The following is a 23,786-nucleotide window of genomic DNA, read 5'->3' on the forward strand; positions in this document are numbered from 1 at the left end:
AAAAGTAGGCCAATCATGTGTCCCGGCGACACACGTGTACAACATCGCGCACCTCACTCACACAGCGCAGGCCACAACCCCCCCGAGGGGATAATGCAAAAAGTCTAGTCATAAAGAATAAAAGCCCGGCATCCCTCCCGCTTTGCCTACCCCTAGGTCAACATTTCGTCGTCGTCAGGGTCTAGTTGCAGAGAGAGAGCCGTGGCATCCGTCTTCCATCAGGTCATATCCCTGCTTCTACCTGACTCGTCGCTGGGTTCCTGTCACGGCCTGACTCGTTATCATCTAGTTGAACCCCGGCGCCCGCGTACGCGCTGCGTAGCTCTGGCCCCTTCGTCGTCGCAGACCGTAAGCCCCTGTCTGGCAATGTCTCCTCCGGCACAAAAAAGCTCCAATTTGCATCTCCCGTCTTTTCGCCTACCCTCCACCACGTCCTTATAAGCCGTTGGCGGACACTTGAGAGGGCGACTTTGGTGGCAACCCCAACGCAGAAAAACACATCTGATTATGCTGCGATCCGCGTTTCTATTGCCCTCCTGGTGTCGTATTTCATGTCTTGGATTGATTGTGTTTCTTCTCTTGGCAGGGCTCGCGCTTATAGAGCGGGACGGAGGTCTGTTCCATGGCGCGCTGGGCGACTCGAGCACCGTGTCATCAGGATTCTTGTCCAAGTTTAGGAAGCAGCCTGGAAGCCCCCAAGCCAATGGTGCGTATTGTACTTGAAAAAACGTCCATCATGTGTATGCTGCCGTGGAAATGCTGACAAGTCTCGCGTGCGCATAGGCATTATTCTGAGCGCCGCCGACATCTCGTCCTACAGAGATGCAATATTCAACACTAGCTCGAAAACGCTTGACCGCCTCGAATGCCCTGCAATAAACGCCACTCGCTATCAGACGCTGAAACAAGTCGCTTCTTCCAGTGCCAAAATCGAATACGTCTTCCCGCTGAATCTGCGACAGAACCTGCCTCTTCTGCCCACCCTTCTTGGTTCCATAGTAGAAGCCATTCGATTTCTGGGCCCAGAACGTTGCGCCCTGTCCATCGTCGAAGGCAACTCTCCCGACGGCACCTTTGAAGTACTCGAAGCCATACGACCCGACCTCGAACGTCTTGGCGTTAGCTACTTCTGCCGGACGACAGCCCTCAACCCGTCCCAAGACGATCGCATCGAGAAGCTCGCGGCCCTCCGCAATGCGGCTCTCCAACCAGTCCTTGACATACCTGACATGCTGTCCCCGTCGTCTACAGTCGTCTTTCTAAACGATGTATTGGCCTGCGCCGAGGACATTCTTGAATTGGCCCTCCAGCTACGCCTGCTCGGTGCCGACATGACGTGCGCCATGGACTGGGAAATAACGGAGCCGCCTCGTTTCTACGATGTCTGGATCGGAAGAAGCATTTTAGGAGATACTTTCTGGGATATTCCTGCGAATATGAGCTGGGACAAAGCCTTGGACCTGTTCTCCAACGAACCGGAGACGGCCAAACGATTCGGGCATCACCTACCGTTCCAGGTGTTTGCCTGTTGGAACGGGGGCGTCTCGTTCCGAATGCAGCCGCTTTTGGAAGGACTGAGATTTAGGGCTCCTAATTTTACCGCCGGCGAGTGTGTACAGGGAGAGCCACAGCTGTTTTGCGCCGAGCTGTGGTATCGAGGCCATGGTAAGATTGCCGTCGTTCCGGCCGTAAATTTCGGATATTCGAATGGGGGTTACGACTATATAAAGAAGAACGTTGGCTTCGTGTCGGATTGGGTCAGAGACCAGTCCCCAACCACCTCCCACATTAACTGGGTTGGGCCGCCAGATGAAGTAAAATGCATCGAGCCATGGTCCAAGCAGTTCTGGCAGCCCTGGAATGCGGGCTTGGAGGCGAGGCAGTAATGAAGGCGAAGCACCATGTAAGTTTAGACGATAAAGCCGGCGCAAAGAGGAGTTGGGCATTGGCTGACCCCCCTTGATTAGACGAGATCAAAAGACACCCAGGCAGGCTCATCCTTTTCCCTCCTTGTTACCAAGTGTCTGTCAACTGGTAAAAGCGCAGTGTTCCGTCTGCAGAGTTTGTGGACTCCATGGCCCTGGTGATGATGATCGGTTCAATCTACCAAAGCAATCTCCAATATGTGCGAGCGGGAATTTATCCCGCACGCAGCTGTTTGGCTTGTTTCCCCGAAACTTCTGTCAGAAGCTGAACGACGGACTCGTGTTTCCGCTCTGCTGCTGCCGACAGGGGCGTGTAACCGTCGTGATCTGTCGAATCCATGTCCGCCTTTCCCGTTTCTAGGAGAAGCCTGACAGTAGGCCCGTCACCACACGAAGCAGCAGCCAACAGCGGCGTGCATCCTGTACGGTCCCTAGAATTGATTTCGACTTTTCCTGTCGCCAGAAGCAACCTGACAATGAAATCATGGCCCTTGGCCGCCGCCAACAGGAGGGGAGTCTGGCCGTCATTGTCTCTCGAGTCAAACTCGACCGTCTGTGACTGCAGCAGACGCTCGACGATGGGTTCGTGTCCTTGAAATGCCGCCCACGAAAGCGGTGTGCGACCAAGCTTGTCCCTCAAATCAGCTGCGGCAGGCCCCGCGTCTAGAAGAAGCTTGAAGATGTACTCGTGCCCTTGATGGGCTGCAGATGACAGCGCGGTGTGGCCATTGTTATCCTTGGAGTCAAGATTGGCCCGTCCGGAGCGCAAGAGAAGCTCAACGATGGACGCGTGACCCTCGTATGCGGCCCACGACAGTGCCGTCATGCCGGCCGAGTCCCGTGCATCGACCTTGATGTTTCTCGAGTTGAGCAGGAGCCTGACGACGGATTCGTGGCCCCTCGCGGCGGCTGATAGTAGCGGTGTGTCGCCGACAATATTTTTCAGGTTGACTTTGGCCGTTCCCGAGTCCAACAGAAGCTGGACGACCGATTCGTGGCCTTGATACGCTGCCCATGATAGCGGCGTGCGTCCTCCCGTGTCGCGTGAGTTCGCATTAGCCTTGTTTGAGTTGAGCAGAAGCTCGACCACATGGTCGTGCCCCCTGGCTGCAGCCCACGACAGGGGCGTGCGGCCTTGTTCATCCCTGAAGTCAACATTGGTCGTGTCAAAGTCTAGCAGTAGCCTGACGACTTGCTCAAGCCCGTTCATTGCTGCCCATGCCATCATGGTGCGGCCATCCTTGTGCGGCCTGTCAACGCTACTCGGTCCCGGTTTCATGAGCAGCTGGACAAGAGACTGCTCATCGGGCAAGGAAGGATCCAGTTTTGACAATGCATCTATTGCATCGTGCAGCTGGCAGGCGTGGCTCGTCATGGTTTCTCCCATGGCGGCGTCCTTGGCCAGAAGACAAGTATCCCTCGCCATGCGAGAAACCAGAACCTCGACCAAATCTTGTCTACCTCGTTCTCCCATGATAGCTTTGTAGTGTTGGTATCTTGCGTTGTTTGGCGCCCGGGAAACCTCCAGAACCACATCTTGCAAGGCCTGTGCGTCGATGCTGCAAGTCTCGAGCGCGCGTGCAGAAGCAGCAGCGTACTGCGACCGACTTCCTTGTTGCGTATCTGCGGCCCTGAGGGCATTCAGGACCAAGGTGAGGGCTTGACCCGCTTCATGGAAGGCGGTTGGGAGGGCTTCGTCACCACGCACAGCCTTGAAATGCCCAGTGGAGATTTTGACAGAGTCGATGATGTCGGAGACCAAGTCCCCGGCGCTGCGGCTGTCCATATCTGTGCTACTAGGGAGTCCCAAGGCCTTGGCAGTACGAACTGAAGGGTTGACAGGAATCGTGTCGGAGCAATATTGAGAGGTCCAGGCAAGTTGAGGAGCACAATGTCGGTCATGTAAAGTTGTGCCCGTCGTTGCCTCCTGACTCGTGCCACGCTCCACTTTAAGACCAGACCAGCTCCACCCGTTTCCAAAACCGACGTTATTCCGTAACTTCTAATCCAGAGCGCGGACGGACTCGGTACCTATTAGTTATAGACCTATACGTCTATGAGAGCTTGGTCCATGCGGGGAGCTGGAGACAGCGGCCGAGAGAAAATTTGAAGGGGCGCGGAACGACGTGGGCTTTGATGACAATCAAGTGACTGCGGTCAGGGGACCGGCCGGTTGGACCGAAGCCGTCTAGACTGCAGAACAGAGTCCCCGCGCCCCTGAAGCAAACAGGCAGCGAGAGATACTTGCTTCCTGCCTGTCTCGACTTGCACGGTACGCGCCGCGCGAGAGTATTCGGGGGTGCATTGTGTTGCCGATTGAACGATTGATGGATGGACTTGGGACGGGCATCCGGCATTCAGGCGCGAGCCATGACGGACAAAGCTTGAGGTCGGACAGAAAGGAAAATGCCACGGCGCCGAACTTTCTCTGGACGTTCAGACAACACCTGCCTGTGTGATGAGTAAGCCGAGTGTGGTGGCAGCCGTCACGCCCTGAAAGGGGTCCGTGTGCCGAGTGAGCAGGTGCGAAGGTCATATTTCAATGTTTGCTCCTAGTTCATTCATACGGTGTGTTTGGTGTGTGATTTATTGTTGTTCATGTCTTGTCAGGAGCGAGTTCCCAGGCCAAGCGGCAGTTGGCAAGGTATGAAGTATTTAAACCCCAGCCCGTACGAGGCACGACGTTGCGGCTGCGGCTCAACTGTCATTATTGGTGGCCGAGACGCAAAACACCACACAGAGCACAGCACAGCAGACCAGACTGCAGCCACTATACGCGCCGTCAGAATGTGTAGTGAGAGCTACGATCAGTTTGTGTGCCCGACGTGCAAAAGACCCGTTATAACGGACACGATTCCCAACCGACCGAGTTGCGACAAGTTCGCAAAATCTGGCAAATCCTGTCCCGGGGAGCCAAAGCCAGTCTTGGTAAAAGAGCATCAAGTCCACTGTTCCGAGTGCAAAAAGGGGCGAAGGCTCACCGTCGAGGAAATCCAGCTGCTTGCATTCGGAGAGTCGGGACTCGTGTCCGCCATGCACCGTCGGAAAAAGGAGAGCGACTCGTCTGTTCCGGGCTGCCGCCGTCGAAATAAAGGACCGCCGGGCACCACTTCGACTGTTCTTGACGATTTCCTACCGCTGTAATTGCATCGTGTATAGGCACACAACCGATGTCACACCGACAAGGCCCCCAACAACGGGGCTGGCCCATCCTGTCACACGCCAGAGGGATGTGAACGCCACGACGTCATGGTGAAGGCTTGACGTCTCGAGTCCAACCAACAAAGGGGCATGGCAGCTGCCTCGGGCCTCTGGGGCCCAAGGAGCTCAACGAGCCAAAGTCAGTGGTTGTATTCGGAATATATTCTTACAAGCCTGGCATGCCTGCACCGCTTGCGACCGGCCAGCAAAGTATGGGGGCACACGCAAGGGTTACAACTATTCGGCTCGTTGCCATGACCGCAAGAATATCGTCGGGTTGAACCTCGAGATTGCCTTATGCGGTCGCCGAAAGGGCAGCATACATTACAACAGGCCATGGTCACACGTGGAACGTGTCTAGCACTCGGCTGTTTCCTCTTTGTCACGACAATGAATCGGAGCAGAACGAGGCAGCTGATGGTACTCTGATGGCAATAGGGCTTGGAGCAGTCTGTCGCTGAAATGATCCAGTCCCCACAACAACTGTCCTCAGATTCCTCACGAAAGCCAAGTACGACAAATGACGCAGGAGGAAGAGGGCAAGCGTTTATATTCCAAGTCAAATGCATCATCGAAATCATCTTCCAGAGTTCTGTCCAGCGGTTCTACGCTGATATATGTGCGTGGAACGGGAGCCGTGTACGAGTATTACAACAGGTCTACGCCCACCCAATCAGGCCCATCTGTAGCTGTGGGGTGGGAAATGAGGCGACCAGGTTGAGCTAGTCGGTGGCTTGCAGATAAAGTCGACCGGGACTGCTAGTGGCAGTTGCATTGTATCATGTTGTGGAATAGCTTATGTTTACATTTACAAGATATTCTATCAACATGATATAATCGAGAAGTACAACATTGTATTGAATTATACCTGAGAATTGTTGAGAACGAGCCTTGCAGGCTTTGTGCTATATGTACTCGTCGCTATTATGACCATAAATTTACGGCGGAAAAAAGAATCGCCCCCCTTTCCTCTTATGCCAGCATTATCTGCGCCGTCTTCCCTCACATAGTCCCGACATGCGCCGGAGTCCTGACACGGGGTCTGTAAGTGTCAATGACAATGCCTGCAGACTCGGGCCCCCATCGTGGGCCGTGGCCTCGTCGTCATCTTGCGTGACTGTTGTTGGTCAACCTCGGTGGTCTTGGTGGTTTGATGGCCTAACCGAGTGACGCCAGACTACTCGACACTCTGAAATTTACTGATCAATCGTCATGTGGAAAGTGCTGGAATTCCTGACGGCACCACGCCCAGGGCAGACCCAAGCCGTCACTTGAAGCCGCATCCCCACGCAGTCGCAAGCCAAGCTGTCCAACAACTCATTTGCCCGAGCGACCACTCGACGGCGATTGGGAAACAGTAAAGCCCGTCGCACCAATTTGGCGTTCGGTCACTCACCCGGCAAGTCGTGCGGTCCCTCCAAAGTCAACGACGTTGCCTTGATTAGTTCGCCTGTGATGCGGCTGCGCAAGGGAGCCAGTCTGACTGCCTCGTGACGGACATGGCTGTTGTACGTCAAGGCGGCATGATTGTGTTGAATGTGCGTAGTTAGAGTAAGAGCATTAGCTGCCGTGCGATTCTCGGGAGAATGTAGAGAAGAATTGACGTATTTCTGCCCGCCTCAGCCACCGAGATCGGCCACACGAAGCCACGATGGAAGGCCGAGCTCGCGGGCACAAAACAGGCGGCGTGGCGTAGATGCCTCAGGACGGCAGACTGCCCCGCTCAAGCACATATATCCAGATTCCAGGCCTTGGGGACTAACTTCCTGGGTCTGATTCAAAAACCCCCAGTGCCTCAGCGCTGCTTAATCGCTTGAACAGATGAAGCTGTTCCCCAGCCCAGTCATCACTGCCCTCGTCGCACTCTGACGCCATTCAGACGGAGCGGATACGTCTTGTCTTACTGCAGACGCCGACGAAAAAAAAAAGCACCAAGGTTACAGCATCAGTGAAGGAGATGCCTCGGGCTTGCGCGAGGAGCCGAACCCTCAGTGACTTGCCCCTCCTTCAGCGGCAAGCTCCCTCGTGCTCCTCGGACTCTCATCCCATCTTCTAGAGGCGCTGTCCGACCGTTGACGTCTTGAACTGGGCCTTGTTACGTCCATGTTTGCTGCCGCCTTCGCCGGCCGGTATGCCTCCGACGACGCCGGAAACGGCCCGCATCCGGCTCGGCCTGCAGTCGCGCAGCCAGCTCTTACAAGCTCCCCACGACATGACGGCGTAGATGATGGCATTCCAGAACCCCTGCAGCGGCAGGACAAAAGCGCTCATGTACAAGAGCGGAACAAGCACGTCTCCCTGGTGGGCCACGGAGTAGGCTCGGTTCGCGCTTGACGGAATCCACGTGATGAGAATGGCCGTAAAGAACAAAAGGGCGCACTTGGCATAGGACGAAGCCGCGTTGTTGAGCTCGTGGACGCGTCGTCTCGCGGACCTGGAGACTCTATGCGGCGCACCCTGTGCCGTGCCCGCGTGGCGAACGGTTCCGTCGGGAACAGGAGGCACGAGCTGCTCGTCGGGGACCGCCGACGACCCGGGCGAGGACGTGCGGACAGGACAGGCGCTGTTGGCGCTCTGGGAATCGCCCCCGGAGAAGGAGGCGAGCCTCCGCACGGGGACGGGACGGCTCGCAGACTCGGCAGCGGCTTCGGGGGCCGCCGTGGCCTCCTCTCCAACGGCGACGCCAGCTTCGCCCTCGACGCGTACGGGGTCGAGATCCGACGACTGCAGGGCGTACAGCTGCCGGCGCTTCTGGTAGATGGTGCGGCCGGCCCGTACGTAAATCGACAAGGTGACGAGGATGACGACCCTGTCCGGACACGAAGCGCAGTCAGCAGCCTGTCGAGCGAAAATGAAAATGCGCGCCCACGGAAGCAAGACAAGCGCTCACCACACCGGGCCGTAGAACGTGGCAACGCGGAGAACATCGTAGTCGGTCGAAATCCAGCACCACAGGGTTGCGTTCCCGTAAATGCGCTGCCCGAGCTTGTTGCGGGCGAAGAGGAAGGCGAGGGCGGGGACGGAGGGGATGCCATAGCAGCCGAGCAGATAGCACAGCTCCATGTTGCGGAGGCGTTGCGCGTCAAACCTGTGGTAAAAGGTGAGGTATACGTTGACGGCCATGGACAAGGTCCAGAAGGCGTCTGCAGGCATGAAGCTGGTTGGGGCGTTAGTAGTACAATTCACGGGGACAGCCAACGGCTCATGTGTATGCAGTCTCGGGTCGCGTACAGCTGAAGCAGGAAAGCCTGGAGGCGGCAGCCGAACGAGTCAAGACGATGCAGGTAGGAGACGGACATGATGGTGCCAACGTTGGCGAGCATGTTGCCGAGGGAGGCGTAGAAGACGATTCGGTTGATGGGCTTGCGGAAAGCCGCCGACGAGCAAAAGGTGACGATGATGAAGACGCAGCCCAGGAGCGAGAGCACCGAGCACGTCCGCTCGATGACGCAAATAGCGTTGAGCTGGTCCTCGCTGAGCTGGCCATCACTGAGCCGGCCCATGGTCGTTGCGTCGTTGGCGAGCGCAGTGCCAGCGACGTCGACCGCCGATGGGTGTCAAGACTGACTTGGTCCGGTCTGTAACAGTTCAAGGCGGATGCGCCCAGAACGGCTGCCGCGAAGGCGCTTGATATTGCCCCGGAGCCGTGCCGTGCTATCTGACCCGCGAGTCGTCATGTAGATGGCGTCCGGGGTTGGACCTAGAGTCTCGACAAGTCAAGAATTAAATGGCCATCTTATAGTTCACGAGTCGAGACACTCGCGGCTAAATGGAAAGCGGGCTCCAGTAGTAGTAGCCTTGCCGACGACAAAACTGCATGGGCACAAGGGGGTTCCGCGAGACATGGCTTTGTTGATCATGATGCAAGAATCAACCGGGATGATGGAGCGGCGCACACAGCTTCGCTCCGGCTCAATACAAAATCGTCTTCAGCATAGCCGGGCCCGGGTAGAGGGATCATGACGGCGGGCTGGCAGGCTGATTGATGTCTTTTGACAATGTAGCATGCGGCACTCTGTTTTGTCGACCGAGAAAAAGAGGCTGTACGTTTTTGGAGGCAAGCGGTTCAGCCAGCCATCTTGAATGAGCGTCCAGAGTCTCTTGTAGGCTCGCGGGAGTCCCAGACGCCACGGTGTCGGCCCTACCCTGGTCCCAACGTGGACAGCCACTTGCCATGCTCCGTTGTCGAGAGGATCGAGATGGCAGCTTGATGATGAGGTCAAGATGGGAACCGAGTCGACGTCTGGACACGGTCAAGGAGGGGGCCGGGAGTCTTTTGCGAGCCGGCACATGCGAAGAACCGGCAAACACGCAACCGTGCCTGGCGAGGGGAAAACATTGACCTCGAATAGACAAACACGACCCAGGGCACTCAGTCAGCCCTCGGCAACAAGTCCATCTACACCCCTGGGTGCTTGATAAAGATGGACCTTGTTCCGGCTCCCACAACCGGCACGCGCCCAAGGGACGGTTGCCTTCTACCCGTTCACAAGTAAAGGCCCGACATCCCCTCCCCCCCTTGTCCCAAGACGGCGGAACTAGATGTAGATCTACGCCATATTCCAACGGAGGAGGCGCAGACAGCTCTCGGGCTGCATTCCGCCAGCCCGGCCGGATGGGACGGCCAATAACAGCAGGGTCCTCGTGCCACATCATGACGCGAGTCGCCGCATCTGCTTGGGGATCTTGATGCTCGGCCTTGAGTAGAGCTTTCATCTTGCGTGAGCTATTTATTACTTGGCCCGCACGCAAAGGTGGCTTGTCTGTCATGTCGCCGAGTTTTCGCCATCGCACCACATGGGGAGGAGAGACGGCGACCCAGAACCATGTCCCTTGACAGGTTGATCCTGCATTCTCAAAAGCTTAGCTCGCCGTGGGCTTGCTTGCGCATGACGGCCAGCCGACGGGGACAGCCTGCCCGTTGCAGTTGCCCTCGGACACGATGGTGTCGACGACCTTGATGCGCCGCTCGTGACCGCTCGGAACGTTGTTGGTCTTGGTGTTGATGCAGTTGATGGTGTTGGGGCCATTCTTGCCCATGTCGTCCTCGCCAACGCCGGTCTCGTCGTGGGGGACCCCGGGAGGCGGGAGGAGGACGGGGATGTCTGTCCTTGACGGGCTGGAGGAGATTTCTTCCGTGCAGGACCTGGTATTGCGTCATGTTGGCGACGGATTGGACAAACCACCCTGTTCGAGCGTCCGGGCCGGTGACACGTAGGGTTGTATGTGGTTGTGGCGTGACGTTTGAAAAGCTTACACGGCAATGCTGCGGCGAAGCACGACCGAGGCCGCCTCGAGATCTGCCAGCAAGGTCATGCTATATATCCAGAGCGCTGCAACTGGCGAAGGTCCGAGTTCAAGCCTGCAAGGTTCGTCCGTGTCCGAGAGTGACCGGTATCAGGGGGCAAAAACTTGGTTCGACCTGCGCAGGTCTTCGTCGTTCAGCACGCCACAAAACCTGTGTCATGTCAAGAGCAGCATGGCGCCAGCTGCAAGCGGCTTCTCTTGGTCCATGTGAGCAATCAACATTCAGCCAGACAACGGTACGTCCTCGGCCTGGTCTACCTGCGACTGTCTGTCTTCATGTTGGCCGCGTCAGTCATGCTATTCGAAGCAGGAAAACGTGCTGCAGCTCTCTGAGCACCCAGCCGCCAAGCTGTGCTGCCACAGATGCCGAAAGCGCCCTCCGACGAAGCTACAACACAAATCGACGACCCAGCCATCGTCTTGCTCCGACCCGCGGTACTCGCATGAGTCCAGCTGCGTTGGGCGGGCGTGCTCGACGGCAACGCGGGACGATGCCTCTTTCCAGGCCGTACTTGCAGTCGCCACAGCAAGGCACCGACAGTATCCGACGAGTCGACGACGAACTGCCGTGTCGTCATGGCTCGGGGGTCAAAGTCGCCGACAATATGCTCGTCTTTCCAGGCCATTGTCACTGTGCCTTGGTCCAGGCCCAACGGGCCGGCCTGATCAACATTTAAGACCCAAAGCCTCTCTCCACAAGCACAAATTCGAGGGGAAGTGAGACCCCGTCATAGTTTGCCCGGAACACGTCTTCCTCTCCTCCTCCACATGGGCCGTTGGAGCTACACTTCATCCTTCATCATGCCCCCCTACGTAGGACTGCCCGAGGTCGACGCGGCGTCTGTACTTGAAGGCCGCGCCACCGCGCTCGCGGAAGCCGAAGTGACAAACGACTACGGGACCCCGAATCTGCTCTTCCTCTACTACATCCCGCCCATCACGGACGAGCAGAGGAACGACCTTGAAGCTGCCAAGACGGAGCTCCAATCGTGGAACGCCTGGGAGCTCTCGGCCGCAGAGGACCAGGTCCAGAAGCAGCTGCGGAAGGGGACTCTCCCCGGCGACGACTCAGCCGAGTCACGAGCCAGAAGAACAAACTACCGCGCCCAGGTCGTGACGTATCTGCGCGAAAACAGCGAGAATGCATGGTATGCATGGCCATCCCCCCTCAAATGCGTTGTCTGAAAGGGAGAAGGAGGCAAGCAAGCAAGCAGGCAAAAGCAGAGGTCCTGACACGGCTCCAAGGTTGGGTCCTACTCAGTCCCCCCAAGACGACGCATTCAACCAAGTGGTGAAGAAATCAGAGGTCAACGGCGTGATTCGCAGAGTCCTTCGAGACCACTACGCCGCGAAACGGAAACCCCGTCAAATGTCCGTGGCTGTAAACATCCTCAGCGACGTTGCTGCCTCGAATCCCGGCTCGGCAAACAACAAGTTCTACTTGACGCAAGTATTCTACAACTGGGACGCCACGGTGCGTGGGTTTCGACCAGGTATGCGTGCAATCCATATCCATCCCCTTCAGGGAGCCAGCCGGGGGGGCGTTTGTGGTTTGTGGTTGGTTGACACGCTCAACCAGACATCCAAGTGTCGTCACTCTCCGTCACCCAAACACCAGACCGAGCAGAGGAGGACAGCGTCGCTCTCAAGGTGGAGGTTTTGGACTCGGTGTTTGTGCTGGACAGGGCTGGGTGGAACGAGGCCAGCGGCGGCACGCAGGCCGCCATCCGGGCTGGCGAGAAGATTCGCAGGGAAATGGCTCTCGACTTTTACCTGGAAACATGAGCCTAGCCTCGGAAAGAGAGACGAGACGTTCAATGTGTTTAATAGTTGCCGCTTGGCACGTGCCGATGATGCCATGCGTGGATAGATACTGCTTGCTGTCCGGCTGGGCGCGTGGTCCGATCTGACTCGGCAAAAAACCGATACAAAGTCGCAAGGAAGTAAAGGGACATGCGGTGCCCATGGAACAGACACCAGAGAGTATCTGCTACGGACTCGACCAGGCCCGTGTGACGTCGCAGATCTTTTCCATAGTAATTATCACCGCCGTCGGCTGTGCCGGCATCGACAGAACAACATGAACACTACGGCCAGCTCTGCACGGCAATTATCTTGGCGACAAGACGTACAAATCCTTTAAATTTCTAATTCACAAGGCAAATTTGTACAGGAATTAAAAAGGTCAATCAAATGGGCCGCCAAAACAGCTCTATTGCGACAGTAAAATATCAGCTAGGCGTTGCGTGTCTCCCGCAAAGCTTTCGATTCACACAGCTAAACTCCCCGTACCAACTTTGCCTGCTTCTGTTGAAGTGTGCCATGTTATTAAATACATTTGATTGGGGGGTTCAAGAATTAAAAAAGAAGGGCCATTGCAGCCAAGAAGACGAGGGCCACGGATGCCGGCATGGTGCCAGCAGAAGCGGCACTGACGATGGGAGGCAGGTTGGCGCCATCGGTGTTTGAAGGAAGACCGGCAGAGCCAGAGAGGGATGGCTGGAATAGTCCAGCGGCATCGCCATCGGGCTTGACACCAGCCCCGGAGCTGCTGGGGATAGAGTTGTCCGAAATATCAGCCTCGGAGCTGGGACCGGAACCCGAGCCGTTGGAGCCGACGGCCTCGGGGCTGCTCGGGCCGGAACCTGAGCCAGCGGAGCTCACAGTATTGGGGCCGACGCCAGGAACCAGGCTGTCCGATTTCTCAACACCGGGAGCAGCACCGGGGAACCAGGCTGTCCGATTTCTCAACCCCCGGGAGCAGCACCGGAACCTGAGCCTTGGGGCTTCTCGACTTTGGGGCCAGCGGGCATGTCATTGTTGGACTGGCCGGGGACGCCCTGGCCATTGCCGCCGACGGGCTGAGGGGGGCTGACGTATCGGCATTGACAGACCTTCTGGATGTTCTCGGTCGGGACGACGACGCTCTTCTTTTCCACGTCGTTTTCAGGCGCCTTGGGAAGATCCTTGGGAGCAGAAGGCAGTTCCTTGGCCTCGCCCTCGCTGATGCGCGTCTTGTTGCCTTCTACCGCCATGGGGACTGTGCATACAAACTCGCAGCCACCCCCTGGCTTGGCGACCAAGTGGCACTTGGCGCAAACGTACAGGCCGAAGACGGCGCCGTCCGGTTGTTGCTGAGCGGCGTAGGTGTAGATCCATTGAATGCCGGTTGGGATGATGGGACCGTTGCCCGCCGACACGCCGGGAGCAGTCGCGTTGACCGTAGAATTGGACGTAGAGACGGTGGCATTCAGGCCTTCGTCTTCACAACCGTCCAGTGTTGCGCCTGCATTTGCCGTGGAATTGACGTCTGGGCCCTGGGCGTCGCTGATGCCATACTCGGCCTTGACGTACGCGTCTCTGTAAGACGTCTTTACAACGGGCGCTTTGCAGTAATTGTTGTCCAGCCGTTCATAGACTTCCTTGTACTTGTCCTCGTCCGCGGGTGTGCGCAGACCTTTGTCCGTCAAGCACTGGAAGCACGTATCCTCGAGATCGAGGACACTTGGCTTCTCGCACAAAAAGTCCCTCTGAGCCCCAAGGGTGTTTTGCTTCCCCCCCTCCTCCACGCGCTGTGCCAGAAGGTCGCAAGGCCCCCCTGCCTGGGTGCACTGATTTGCCGCGGCCTCGATATTGACGTCCTGTGCTGAGGCTACGGACAGCATGCCCGCAAGGGCGAGAACGGTGGGAAGTGCAAGCATATTAGACGAGCGAGTGGCACAAAGATGCGAGAACAAAACAAGCCGCGTTGTTAGAGAGGGAATGTAGATGGTGTCTGGATTCCGGCGAGTGTGCAGTGAGCCGGCGAGACGACCAGTATTATATACGTGCGTTTATCATATGCGGATGGACGCCGCCCTCGCCACGCACGCACAGCGTGAGGTGAGATGAGATGAGCCTCGATTCCATTTCAAGTCCAAGTCCAAGCCCTCCCTGGCTAGTCCTGCGCATCCCGGTGCCATGCCCACGGCACTCTGCGCGACTGGGGCTTGCATGAATGCAAATCTTACTGGACCCGGCATTTCCTTGTCGTCCCGGCCCATGCAGGCGGACACACAGGCATGCGTGTGCATGTCATGTCATGTGTATGAGCATGGACCGCACCTTGTTTGATTGTTTGATTGTTTGTTTGTTTGCCTCGCGCTGGCCCGGATGGAGGACGACATCGCAACGTTACTCGGACGCCATGCTTGACGCCTGCCGGGCCACGCTTTGCCGTTGAGCTCCTTGCGAGTCGCCGTGGAGGTGCTCGCGTCCGCCCCTCGCCCGAGCCAAGGGATTAAAATTACCCGTGGGTAAGTAAGTAGGTTTCCGGCACTCTGGTCTGTCATTGTCATGACAAGCGTGCCAGGGGAGGGAGGGAGACTCGGCCTTTGGCCCGGGGTGCCGGCGGACAATGTGTCCACAACAACAACCCTTCCGCGTGTTGTCGAGACTCGAGACTAGACAGCCAGGTACCAGTTGACTCGTGAAACTCGCAGAGCAAAGGTGCCCAGAATTCGTTCGGCATGGACATGCGTGGCACCGCGTGGACGGCGCGCCGAGACCAACAACTTTGGACGGCGTCGGAAATCACCACCACCCACCCGCCGTCTCCCTCTTCTTTCTGTCTCCTTTCTGTCTTCTTGGTGCCGTCAGCCCGACAAGGAAGCCGCATGTCACAACTTAATCTCACAAACCTTCTTGTCAGGCCACTCGTGAATAAGCTTCACCGGGGTCAGCCTGCCGCGACGAGGCAATGACACGATGACGCGAGCGAGAACCAGGTGCTCCCCGGGAGGGAGGGCTACTCTAACACTCGGCACCCGCTGCTGCTGCCGCTCCCAACACGGAACAAGCGGAGCCAGCGATAAACATAGTTGCGCGGCCCTGCTGACGAGTCGGCGGCGTCATTTCGTCATGACCTTCCTTTCTAGCTTCTGTCCTTGTTGCTGCGGCCAGCCATCCAAGCTCTTGGGACCTGCGCCGGCTCCTTCGGAATCATGCTCGGCCTCTCTTCTTGACCCTCGTCTCCCGGTGGCGTCAGGGACAGGCACGGTACTCGACTTGGCACGGCGTATTCCGTTGTCGTGTCGGGTCGTGTTCCCCTGGGACCCCTTGCATTGCCACTTTGCAGCTTGGCGACGAGGGTCATGAGTCGTGGCCTCGCTCAAGTCGTGTATTGGGATTTCCGACGCCCCAGTCGACGAGGCGCTGTCGTGCCGTTGAATGACTCGCTCGCCGCCGGCAGGGCAGGGCAGGGCAGGACACACGGTATACTCCGTACGTCGTGTCCGCATCCGACGGTGGCAATAACGCCCAGGATGGCGTCCTTCAAGGCTGCTGCCGGCACTTTGCCCGCTTTTCATCACACTCGTGTCGTGTCGTGTCGTGCCGTGCCGTGTCGTGCCTGTCTTGTCCCTCTGTCTGACGTGCTCCAGCTCTGTGCCTCGTGACTCTGTCAAGTCGAGGGCCCGCAGTCCGCCGAATTGCCATTAATCTGGTCCATGTTTATTCCGGCCGATGCCCTCCAAACAGCCAGAGCTTCGTTGGGCGAGGGCAGACGACTGGGTGGACGGCAGAAACCCACGACATCACAGCCACCTGGGAATAGTCGACACGTCTTGAAACACTTGTCTTGACCATGTGCCGATTTCTATTGATCGTTTCGTGCAACTCGACACGAGCAGGGACCTGTAATGCCAGTCTCGTCAAGGCCCTCCATGGTTACGCGGTCGTTGCATGTGACGTGACGTGACATTCCCTGGCGTTGAATATCAAAGATCAACGACAAGCGCACTGCGACTAGAACTCGTGACAAGATTTCACATGGACGCTACTTGGCAGGGAAGCATCTAGAATTTTTCACTCCTCCCTGTGGAGAAACACTCGGTAGAACTCTTTAGATGGGAAGAACAAACCCTTGTTTGAGGCCAACCTACCCGGCGGGGGACGGCATGTTTCACAGAAGAAACAAGGTGTACTAGCCAACTTGAAACCTCGATAATTGATGTCGAATCCGTCTGTCCGCCTGCCGGGCTTGCCCTTCCGTGTGCGGCTCCTGCACGTGGCCTGTGAGTTTGGGCTCGGTCGTGACATGCTGCAAAAGTGTATAACGCTGTTATAATGTCTTCCGTGAATGATGTTCTGACTGCCAGTCGTCAGGGCATTATCAAGCTGTTGTTTGCAGGACAAGCAGAGCACGCCCATTCTCGAGTCGTTTCTCAGCATCATCACATATAGGTAGTATAGCAGAAGGATGACGCTAGAGGAGTAGGGAGCTAGAACCACGTCTCTTGAGCCTTTCACACTTGTACGCCACCTAATCAAGGGAGCTCCTGGAATCCAACTCTCCTTTTGAATCTTCTACACTTCTACGCCGCATTAGTCAAGGGGAGCTGCCGGAACCGTGACTCTTTCGGGCTTCACCATAACCTAATAGGACAGCTTATAGAGGTCGTCGACAAGGACCTCTATTCCAGCCAACCTGCGGTCCCAGGGTTTTGTAAAAGGTTACTGCCACAATAATCAACTACGTCGATGAAGAAGTAGTGATTTTTGACATGACAAGTTGGCTTTGAAGCGGGTTCCGTAGAGAATAGAGTTGCTCTTGCGTTTACATACTTGATTTTGATTTGATACTTGCTATCTTTTATCTTGTACCAGCCTTGGCTCTTGGTGATTAACTACTCGAGGCTATATAATCAGAGATTATGTTGTACACGCCGGCAAGCTTTATCAAGGTCTCCAGTTTAGAAGGAACATTCATGCCAATGTTTAAAGTCTCCTTGTCCGGTACGCTGCGACACACATACCGTCGACTCCGGGCCGTAATATAGAGCGGCATAGTCTGCCCGTCAGGCGACCACGTCTGCAACCAACGAGCCTTCATTCCTGCAACGACTCGCGCCGTCTTGTCGGGTTACGGGCCAACCCCTGGGCCACGACGAGGGAAGTGATATGAGGCTTGGAGGGACGAGACGTCTCGCCAAGGGCGTTGAGCTTCGCCTACAACGCTACATCTGCTTTGTGCCTCCGCGGCTGGGATACATGTCGAGTTCCGAGCCGACGTGTGTCTGTGGAAATTCAGCCATTTCGATCAACGATACATGTCGACTTCAGATACCGTGATAATGCCATGTCGCTCACTTTTATCATCACTATATGGATGAGCGCTGGGCACAACTCTTGGAGCCTCTGCGCGGTTTTCTTGCCGAAACCGGTTATCACAACGCCCAGGTGGACTTGGCTCTGCGGTCTTCCCTGATCGTCCATGGTTCCAAACGGGGACTACATCGTTCCAAGCGGGACTACAAGCCAGTGTATATGTGTACACGACGACGAATTTCCATCCTTCCTGCCGTGCTGACTTGCTTCTAGAGCACGCCATAGTTTAGTAACATCAGCCTTCAGTAAGAATGCAGATGAGCCGACTATTAGTCACCGATTCAACCTGACCGGGTTATCTAAACTCCACCGCAGTGCAGTTGGCCGGATAGCAAAGCGCTTCAAGGTTTCAAGATTCACGCCGCGACCCGACGTGCAAGTCGCATGGTGCTGAGACTTGAATATAAAACCAGGCCTCTCTCGCCCAGTGAGCTCTCCTTTGTCGACCTCGTCGTCGTTGAATACCATCTGCATCTCCACCTCCATCTCCATCTACCCCCAGGCACTTTGTGTACTGCTTTCAACCGCCGACATGAAGTCCGCCGTCGTCGTTGCCATCTACGCCGCCGTGGCTGCCGCCAGACCGAGAGCCTCCTATCCAGACAAGCTTGAATGGATGGAGCCCAGCGCAGGCTTGTTCCGGACGCCCCCTGCGCTCCTTTGCACGCTGCCGGAGCGGGACAGTGGCACCGAGCTGTTCTGCCGCTGCTTCGGAAATGAAGCCGAAAAGGGCGAGAACCAGATTGACGGCGAGGAAGGGCGCCAAGAGGCACGCCAGCGTCCCCAGGGTCCTTGGACCAGCGAACAAGACTGCCGGGCTGGCCACAAGAACAGGCCCTTTCTTCTTCCGAACCCAAATGAGGGCCCTTGTGACGAGGAAACCGGTTTCAAAAAGGAGGCTTGCGGGACAGAGGCCTATTGCCAGCAGTACCGGGAGGAGAAGAAGCCCGTCCCCGCCATATTCGACGATTACCTCGACTGCCGTAGAGGTCACGAGCCGGAGCCCGAGTCTGACGATAACTAGGCTTTCTCATTGGCCATTCTACGCTTCCTGCCTGCTGTCAAGTTGGATCCACGGGGCCTACGTCCAAGGCATGCTGTGCCGCCCGAATGTGAAGAGCGGATCACAGAATGGAGGAAGCTTCAGTGCATAGCGGCTTACCTAGAAGGATCTGGGTGCAGACAGGCTCTCTTTTCTTGATTTGTTGCTGCGTGCTACGGCACAAGCCAAGTTGCGGCCTGGATCGATGGAGAGTATTGGCAATGGCAAATCTAGTCATCTCTGTTGAAGCCGGTAGCTAGGCCGTCTTGGTAGTCGACTAGGCATTTGAATTGAATAGCTGGCTTTGCCGGGCGCCTCGTTTCGTAAAGCTGCGTTCTCAACCGGAGCGAGCTCACGAGGACTCGTTGAGAAGTGTCTATGAGCCTGCGCTTGATCGTAGAGAGACTAGGTAGACATTGGCGGTCCGGCTCTGTTTGTCTACTTGTGATTTACTCAAATACTCTGGATGGCTAGCACGAGGACTATACTGACACTTTGATGGGCTTTGTTGCCGCAAGACATGGGCGCGGTGAGCCCGACCAAAAGCCTCCGCGTGCTACTACTCTGTCGGAAATTATTCCTGAGCAAAGCATGCTTGTCCCGCAAATATATTGCTTCCATTGAATCGGAAACCAGATGTCTACTCCACTCCACCCCGGAGCTAGCATTGTGCTGTTTACAGGTTGATGCCATCGTTGCCTCGAAAACCTGCAAAGCCGTGCCTCGCCAGTCTGGTCCGGTCCGTCGGGCCACCATGTGATGAATGTCTACTTGGGGCACAACAGGTCTTTATTGGCCCCCAAGCGATTCACGCGTGAAGAGTCCCCTTGGTACTGAGGACGAGATGAGCCCGGGCGTCGGGATTTCCGCCCCGTGCGCACACCTTCTTCACATTGTCTTCCTCCCAATGTAGGAGTCAGTCTCGTGCTCGATCGAGCCGGCTTGACAGAATGGCGCCTTCCAACGCGGACCGAGGACATACATCGCCCAGGAAGATGTAGATCCCGTGACAATCATGCAGACTCGAAACATGTCGACTGCAACCCAAGCAGCAAAGGTTGCAAGTCCATGCATTTCCACAAACGGACCCGTGACCATGTGTTCGTGGTAACGCAACGCATCGCACCCCATGCCCGAGTACTTGAATACAGACCGTTCCGACGGGTATTGCTGTGGCAATTCCCGCCCGCGCGGTACATTGATAAAGTTGGCATCCATGCAGCAACGTGCCGTGCCGTGCCGTGCCGGTGCTGATCCACGGACGGAAACGACGTCCACGCAGAGGCAGCTCTTGTGAGTTCAGGCGTGTATTGCGCTGAAGCGGTAGACGCGGAAATTTCTACACACGCTGCGTCTACGTCTACAGGCCCATGATGGTTCGTCACTCAACTTGGGCAATATAAGCTTAATTCAAGCCTATATTCAGGGTATGAGTGGCGCGAAAGCTCCGTCAAGGCCGGTTGATTGTCTTTTCGAGCCGCTCGCCCGAGCAGAACACACGATGATCCCCGCCCCAGTCAAATCAGACAATCTGATCCCTATTCTGCGTCAAGAAACAGAGGAAAACAGTCGGAAGAATCTGAGGAAACAACACCAGCCGTCAACGGGCTTGGCAGGCTTGGTCACGCCGTTTATTACATGGTTTTTGCCCATCTTGCCGAACCGACATGCCGAAAACCAAGGCTTCGACAGACTCAAAGAGCTACCAGAAGCGCAATCAACAAGACTTTGGGCAGAAGCCAGGTCTAATCAGGCACTTCTTTTTCAAAATTCAGCACGTCTCTTCATTATAAATATCCCCTCATCCCCCTACGTAGATTGCAAAGAGCGAGCTTCCATGTTCGATAGGAAACACAAACGCCCATCATCGTCTCAGCTGCTTACCGCGACATTTTTGAGTACTGTACCCATCTTTTGTTCTCGTATGATTAATTGATTACATAACTAAAGGCGCTTCATCCTCTTTCATCCCCCACCCCCGATATATCCATCACCATGCGATGCCATCTTCTCGCACTGTTTGCCGCTGCCGCGCTTGCTGTTCCTCAGGGCTATCTCTCGTTTGGTAGTGAGCTGTGGCAGAATGCCGGTCGGCAACTTTGTGCAAGTGCCGGTGTGAGTGAGGACTGTGTAGGAGATTGGTCCCGAACGCTGACAGCCACATTCCGTTTCAACGCATAGACTTCCTGCAGCCCGGATGTGAGGAACAGACCGCCTTTTCATGGTACAGAGACGTCTTTCTGACATTTGGTCTAGGCCTCCAACTGCTGCACGGGCCGTTGCTGTGAGCTTGGCTCTGCGAGGAGCTTTGTCTGCGGAGGAATTGTAAGCTGCATCCTTACAGCTTGAACAGGCACGGATTCAGCTGACAGACCCCCTCCTAGTGTTGATGTCCATATTGCGCTTGCTGAGGGGGGTTGTTGACGAGCTCACCCTCTTCTGTGGCACTGGAAGGAGGACCAGCGAGGTTTGAATGGTTATTGGATGATACCGGCTGGCCCTCCATGATCTTGACAAGGGCTGGAGCATTTTGCAGCGCAATTCGTCAGATAACACTTTGGTAGTCAAGCTCCTTGGTTTTCCGAAACGACTTTGCGGCCAGAGGCTTCATGAACCAACACGTCCTATTGGTCTGGCTCGGGAACAAGAGATTGCTCGTGAACAAGGGTGACACTCCACAGGCTTCCAAGCCTTTCATCTTGTCCGTTTTGATCTCGTCCGTGGGCTGGGGCTCGGGCGACAATGGTGTCGCGCAGGGCAGCAAGATTCAATCTTTAGCTCCGGCCGGCACCTGCGGCCGGGTCCGGATCGGGAACAGACCAACGGCCCGGCCCCACTTGACCCCGCGGTTCGGGGACAACGGAAAACAACAAAGACAAGAAGCAAGCAAAGCAGATGAGTCGCGTACCACACAAAAAAAAAAAAAAAAGGGCAAAATCCAAATAAAACACAAACTATGTCACTTGATCAATGCTTGATTTCTGCGGAGACTAGCCTTTCGTGTGTTTGTTCTTGCCATTTGCCTAGGACCCAAGCCAGATTGTAACCAGCAGCTATATTATTAGATGTTGAAAAAATAAATTCAAACGTGCCCTATTCTGCTCTTTGAGAAACAGACCCTTCCATGTGTGCTCTGTTTCTGGGCTAGATTGTCCAACTAGTCGGCTGTATGACGCCCCTCGGCAGAATGTGCCGTAAAGGGGCAAGGTGACGTTTGGAAACTAGCCCTCAAGCTTGCCACTTTCCATGAGATAGTCAGCAGCATCTTTCAGGCTTTTGTGGTGCCTTTCTTTTCGAAATTATGAGGTAGGGCAACTGGTCAGCTCGTTGACGTCGCAATCGTTTCCTCGTGCCCCTATTTTGACAACTCGGCCGTTTGTCTTTGCTGATCCCAAGCGTGCCGTGACATTTTTGCCCACTGACAAGGGCTGAATAGAGGGCTTGGAGCGATGACTCATTTCAACCGTAATAACACACTTTGACGTCGGCGTCGTTGGCTTTGCACAAGACCCTCGTGCTCCGTGCTCGCAGACTTCTATTCCGTGCGCCAGCCGCTGAAAAGCCTCGGGCCGTGTCTCCATCTGCATTTTTGTATGTTTTTGATACAGGGTCTTTATGTAGTCGGGCAAGGGTGATTGGGCTTGAGCCAACTGCTTCCTAGACTTGCCAGGAAATTGTCGATGCTTTGTTGGCGCTTTTGCTGAGAGGCAGTAGATGTAGGCCCAGCCAATATTTTGCCTCTCTCGAGCGTACTTCAGAACCTTTTTGATGGCGAGTGAGGCGAGGATTGTTTTCCCAGCGCCCGGAATGCCTTGGCAGAGCAAGGTTTACCATTTCTGGAACTTGTCCGAGTCTTTTAGCCATTTTAGTGTATTGGAATGCCGCCCCCTAATGAAGGTATTAAAGTGAGCGGCGTGGTCTGCTTCCGTGATCCATCTGAGAATCCGCTGGTCCTCGCCTCTGTCCGTGGCGCTCCTTACTCTGTTCACCTGCGCCCTCGCGCTATCCATTAAACGTGAGCCGCGTAGTATGTTCATCCTGGACTTACCATCTGAAAGCAATTGCTTGATCGGCGTGGTTGCTCGCACTTGCTGGGCGTTCATGCAAGTGACGAGGTCCCTTGCGTATGCCGCGGCTACCATGGCCGCGTATCCCTGCCACTCGTCGTTCTTGTGAGAATCAGAGTAGTCGGAGATGCCCCGGATGACTAGGCAAGGAAGGTGGTTCATCAGGCCTGCGGCTTCCATCTCAAAGCAGAGAATGTTATGCTCCCGCGCCATCTCGTCTCGAACAGTGGCGTCTTTCATCAGGGTATCAGCAGAGGCGATTATTCCGTAGTGAATCACGGGATCGTCTCCGTCTCGGCTGCGTTCTTTCCGAACTATCAGGTTGGACGCATCATCGCCGCACACCACGCCACACGCCTGGGTCGTGTTCTGGGGATGCGTAAAGGGGAAGAGGTGGAGCCTGTCCGTCGTGGCCGCTGGCCGGCGGTATTTCTCCCGGCGCGTGATCTTTTCCAATGCCTTCTCCACGTTGCCGCGGATTTGATGCGCACTCCGGTCGTATCTGGCCTCGAGGGCGCTCACCGCTCTCAGCAGCAGAAGCTGCGGTGGCTGGTTCAAATGTCCCGTCATGGTGAAGTCGCGGTTCTGGACTACCTTGCCATAGTCATGGTGCAACACTCCTCCGTTTCCGCCGCCTCGGCAGCTCACGACGATGTCGCCTAGTTGCACGTCATTCTTTGCACTCGGTGCTCCGCCTCCGATGCCGACCATGAGGCCGATCCGAATGCTGGGGAAAGATCTTTGCATGTCGTTCGCAACCACGGCCGCACTGGACTTTCCATGCTCCTTGTACGGTAATACAGCAATGACTACATTATGGCTTCCTGTTCTTCCCACCCCATAGCTATTATTGTCATTTGGCGCGAGACATTCGGGTACTTGGTACTCTTCGTCAAGGAACACCTACACTGGGCGGCGACGAGCTCGCGGTCCAAGGCACAGATCCAGCCAACGGTAAAGTCTTCGGCGTCAGGCATAATTGCTGTCACAGTTCCTTGTTTTTTTGCTAAGAAGGCTGAAAATTTCCTGGGAAGCGCTTGAAGCAGTGGGAGTATGGCAGAGGCGGGCTGTAATAGTATTGATCCTGACCAGAAAGCA

The 23,786-nt window shown here is 55.9% G+C and overlaps 8 protein-coding genes across 8 annotated transcripts; 3 read left to right on the plus strand and 5 right to left on the minus strand.

Moving 5' to 3' along the window:
- Positions 1–507: 507 nt before the first annotated feature.
- On the plus strand, positions 508–1,886 carry MAM_01062 (alpha-1,3-mannosyltransferase CMT1; the record flags this gene model as incomplete). The annotated part of the gene is made up of 2 exons (XM_040819861.1): positions 508–706; positions 784–1,886. The coding sequence occupies 2 exons, from the start codon at positions 508–510 to the stop codon at positions 1,884–1,886; spliced, it is 1,302 nt and encodes a 433-aa protein (XP_040683126.1).
- Positions 1,887–2,139: 253 nt separating this feature from the next.
- MAM_01063 (Ankyrin repeat protein) lies at positions 2,140–3,711 on the minus strand (the record flags this gene model as incomplete). Its single annotated transcript, XM_040819862.1, has 1 exon — positions 2,140–3,711. The coding sequence occupies one exon, from the start codon at positions 3,709–3,711 to the stop codon at positions 2,140–2,142; it is 1,572 nt and encodes a 523-aa protein (XP_040683127.1).
- Positions 3,712–7,178: 3,467 nt separating this feature from the next.
- Positions 7,179–8,629, minus strand: MAM_01064 (G-protein coupled receptor; the record flags this gene model as incomplete). The annotated part of the gene is made up of 3 exons (XM_040819863.1): positions 7,179–7,935; positions 8,017–8,283; positions 8,358–8,629. 3 exons carry the CDS (start codon positions 8,627–8,629, stop codon positions 7,179–7,181), a joined length of 1,296 nt encoding a protein of 431 aa, XP_040683128.1.
- Positions 8,630–9,989: 1,360 nt separating this feature from the next.
- MAM_01065 (uncharacterized protein) lies at positions 9,990–10,442 on the minus strand (the record flags this gene model as incomplete). The annotated part of the gene is made up of 2 exons (XM_040819864.1): positions 9,990–10,272; positions 10,384–10,442. 2 exons carry the CDS (start codon positions 10,440–10,442, stop codon positions 9,990–9,992), a joined length of 342 nt encoding a protein of 113 aa, XP_040683129.1.
- A 792-nt stretch (positions 10,443–11,234) lies between these two features.
- MAM_01066 (uncharacterized protein) lies at positions 11,235–12,218 on the plus strand (the record flags this gene model as incomplete). The annotated part of the gene is made up of 3 exons (XM_040819865.1): positions 11,235–11,581; positions 11,679–11,926; positions 12,013–12,218. The coding sequence occupies 3 exons, from the start codon at positions 11,235–11,237 to the stop codon at positions 12,216–12,218; spliced, it is 801 nt and encodes a 266-aa protein (XP_040683130.1).
- Positions 12,219–12,791: 573 nt separating this feature from the next.
- On the minus strand, positions 12,792–14,134 carry MAM_01067 (uncharacterized protein; the record flags this gene model as incomplete). Its single annotated transcript, XM_040819866.1, has 2 exons — positions 12,792–13,168; positions 13,207–14,134. The coding sequence occupies 2 exons, from the start codon at positions 14,132–14,134 to the stop codon at positions 12,792–12,794; spliced, it is 1,305 nt and encodes a 434-aa protein (XP_040683131.1).
- A 3,977-nt stretch (positions 14,135–18,111) lies between these two features.
- On the plus strand, positions 18,112–18,603 carry MAM_01068 (uncharacterized protein; the record flags this gene model as incomplete). Its single annotated transcript, XM_040819867.1, has 1 exon — positions 18,112–18,603. The coding sequence occupies one exon, from the start codon at positions 18,112–18,114 to the stop codon at positions 18,601–18,603; it is 492 nt and encodes a 163-aa protein (XP_040683132.1).
- A 3,845-nt stretch (positions 18,604–22,448) lies between these two features.
- Positions 22,449–23,665, minus strand: MAM_01069 (Nucleoside phosphorylase domain protein; the record flags this gene model as incomplete). The annotated part of the gene is made up of 2 exons (XM_040819868.1): positions 22,449–23,497; positions 23,596–23,665. The coding sequence occupies 2 exons, from the start codon at positions 23,663–23,665 to the stop codon at positions 22,449–22,451; spliced, it is 1,119 nt and encodes a 372-aa protein (XP_040683133.1).
- Positions 23,666–23,786: the final 121 nt, after the last annotated feature.

Source organism: Metarhizium album, assembly GCF_000804445.1.
Source record: "Metarhizium album ARSEF 1941 chromosome Unknown scaffold_1, whole genome shotgun sequence".
Classification (NCBI taxonomy): Eukaryota; Fungi; Ascomycota; class Sordariomycetes; order Hypocreales; family Clavicipitaceae; genus Metarhizium; species Metarhizium album.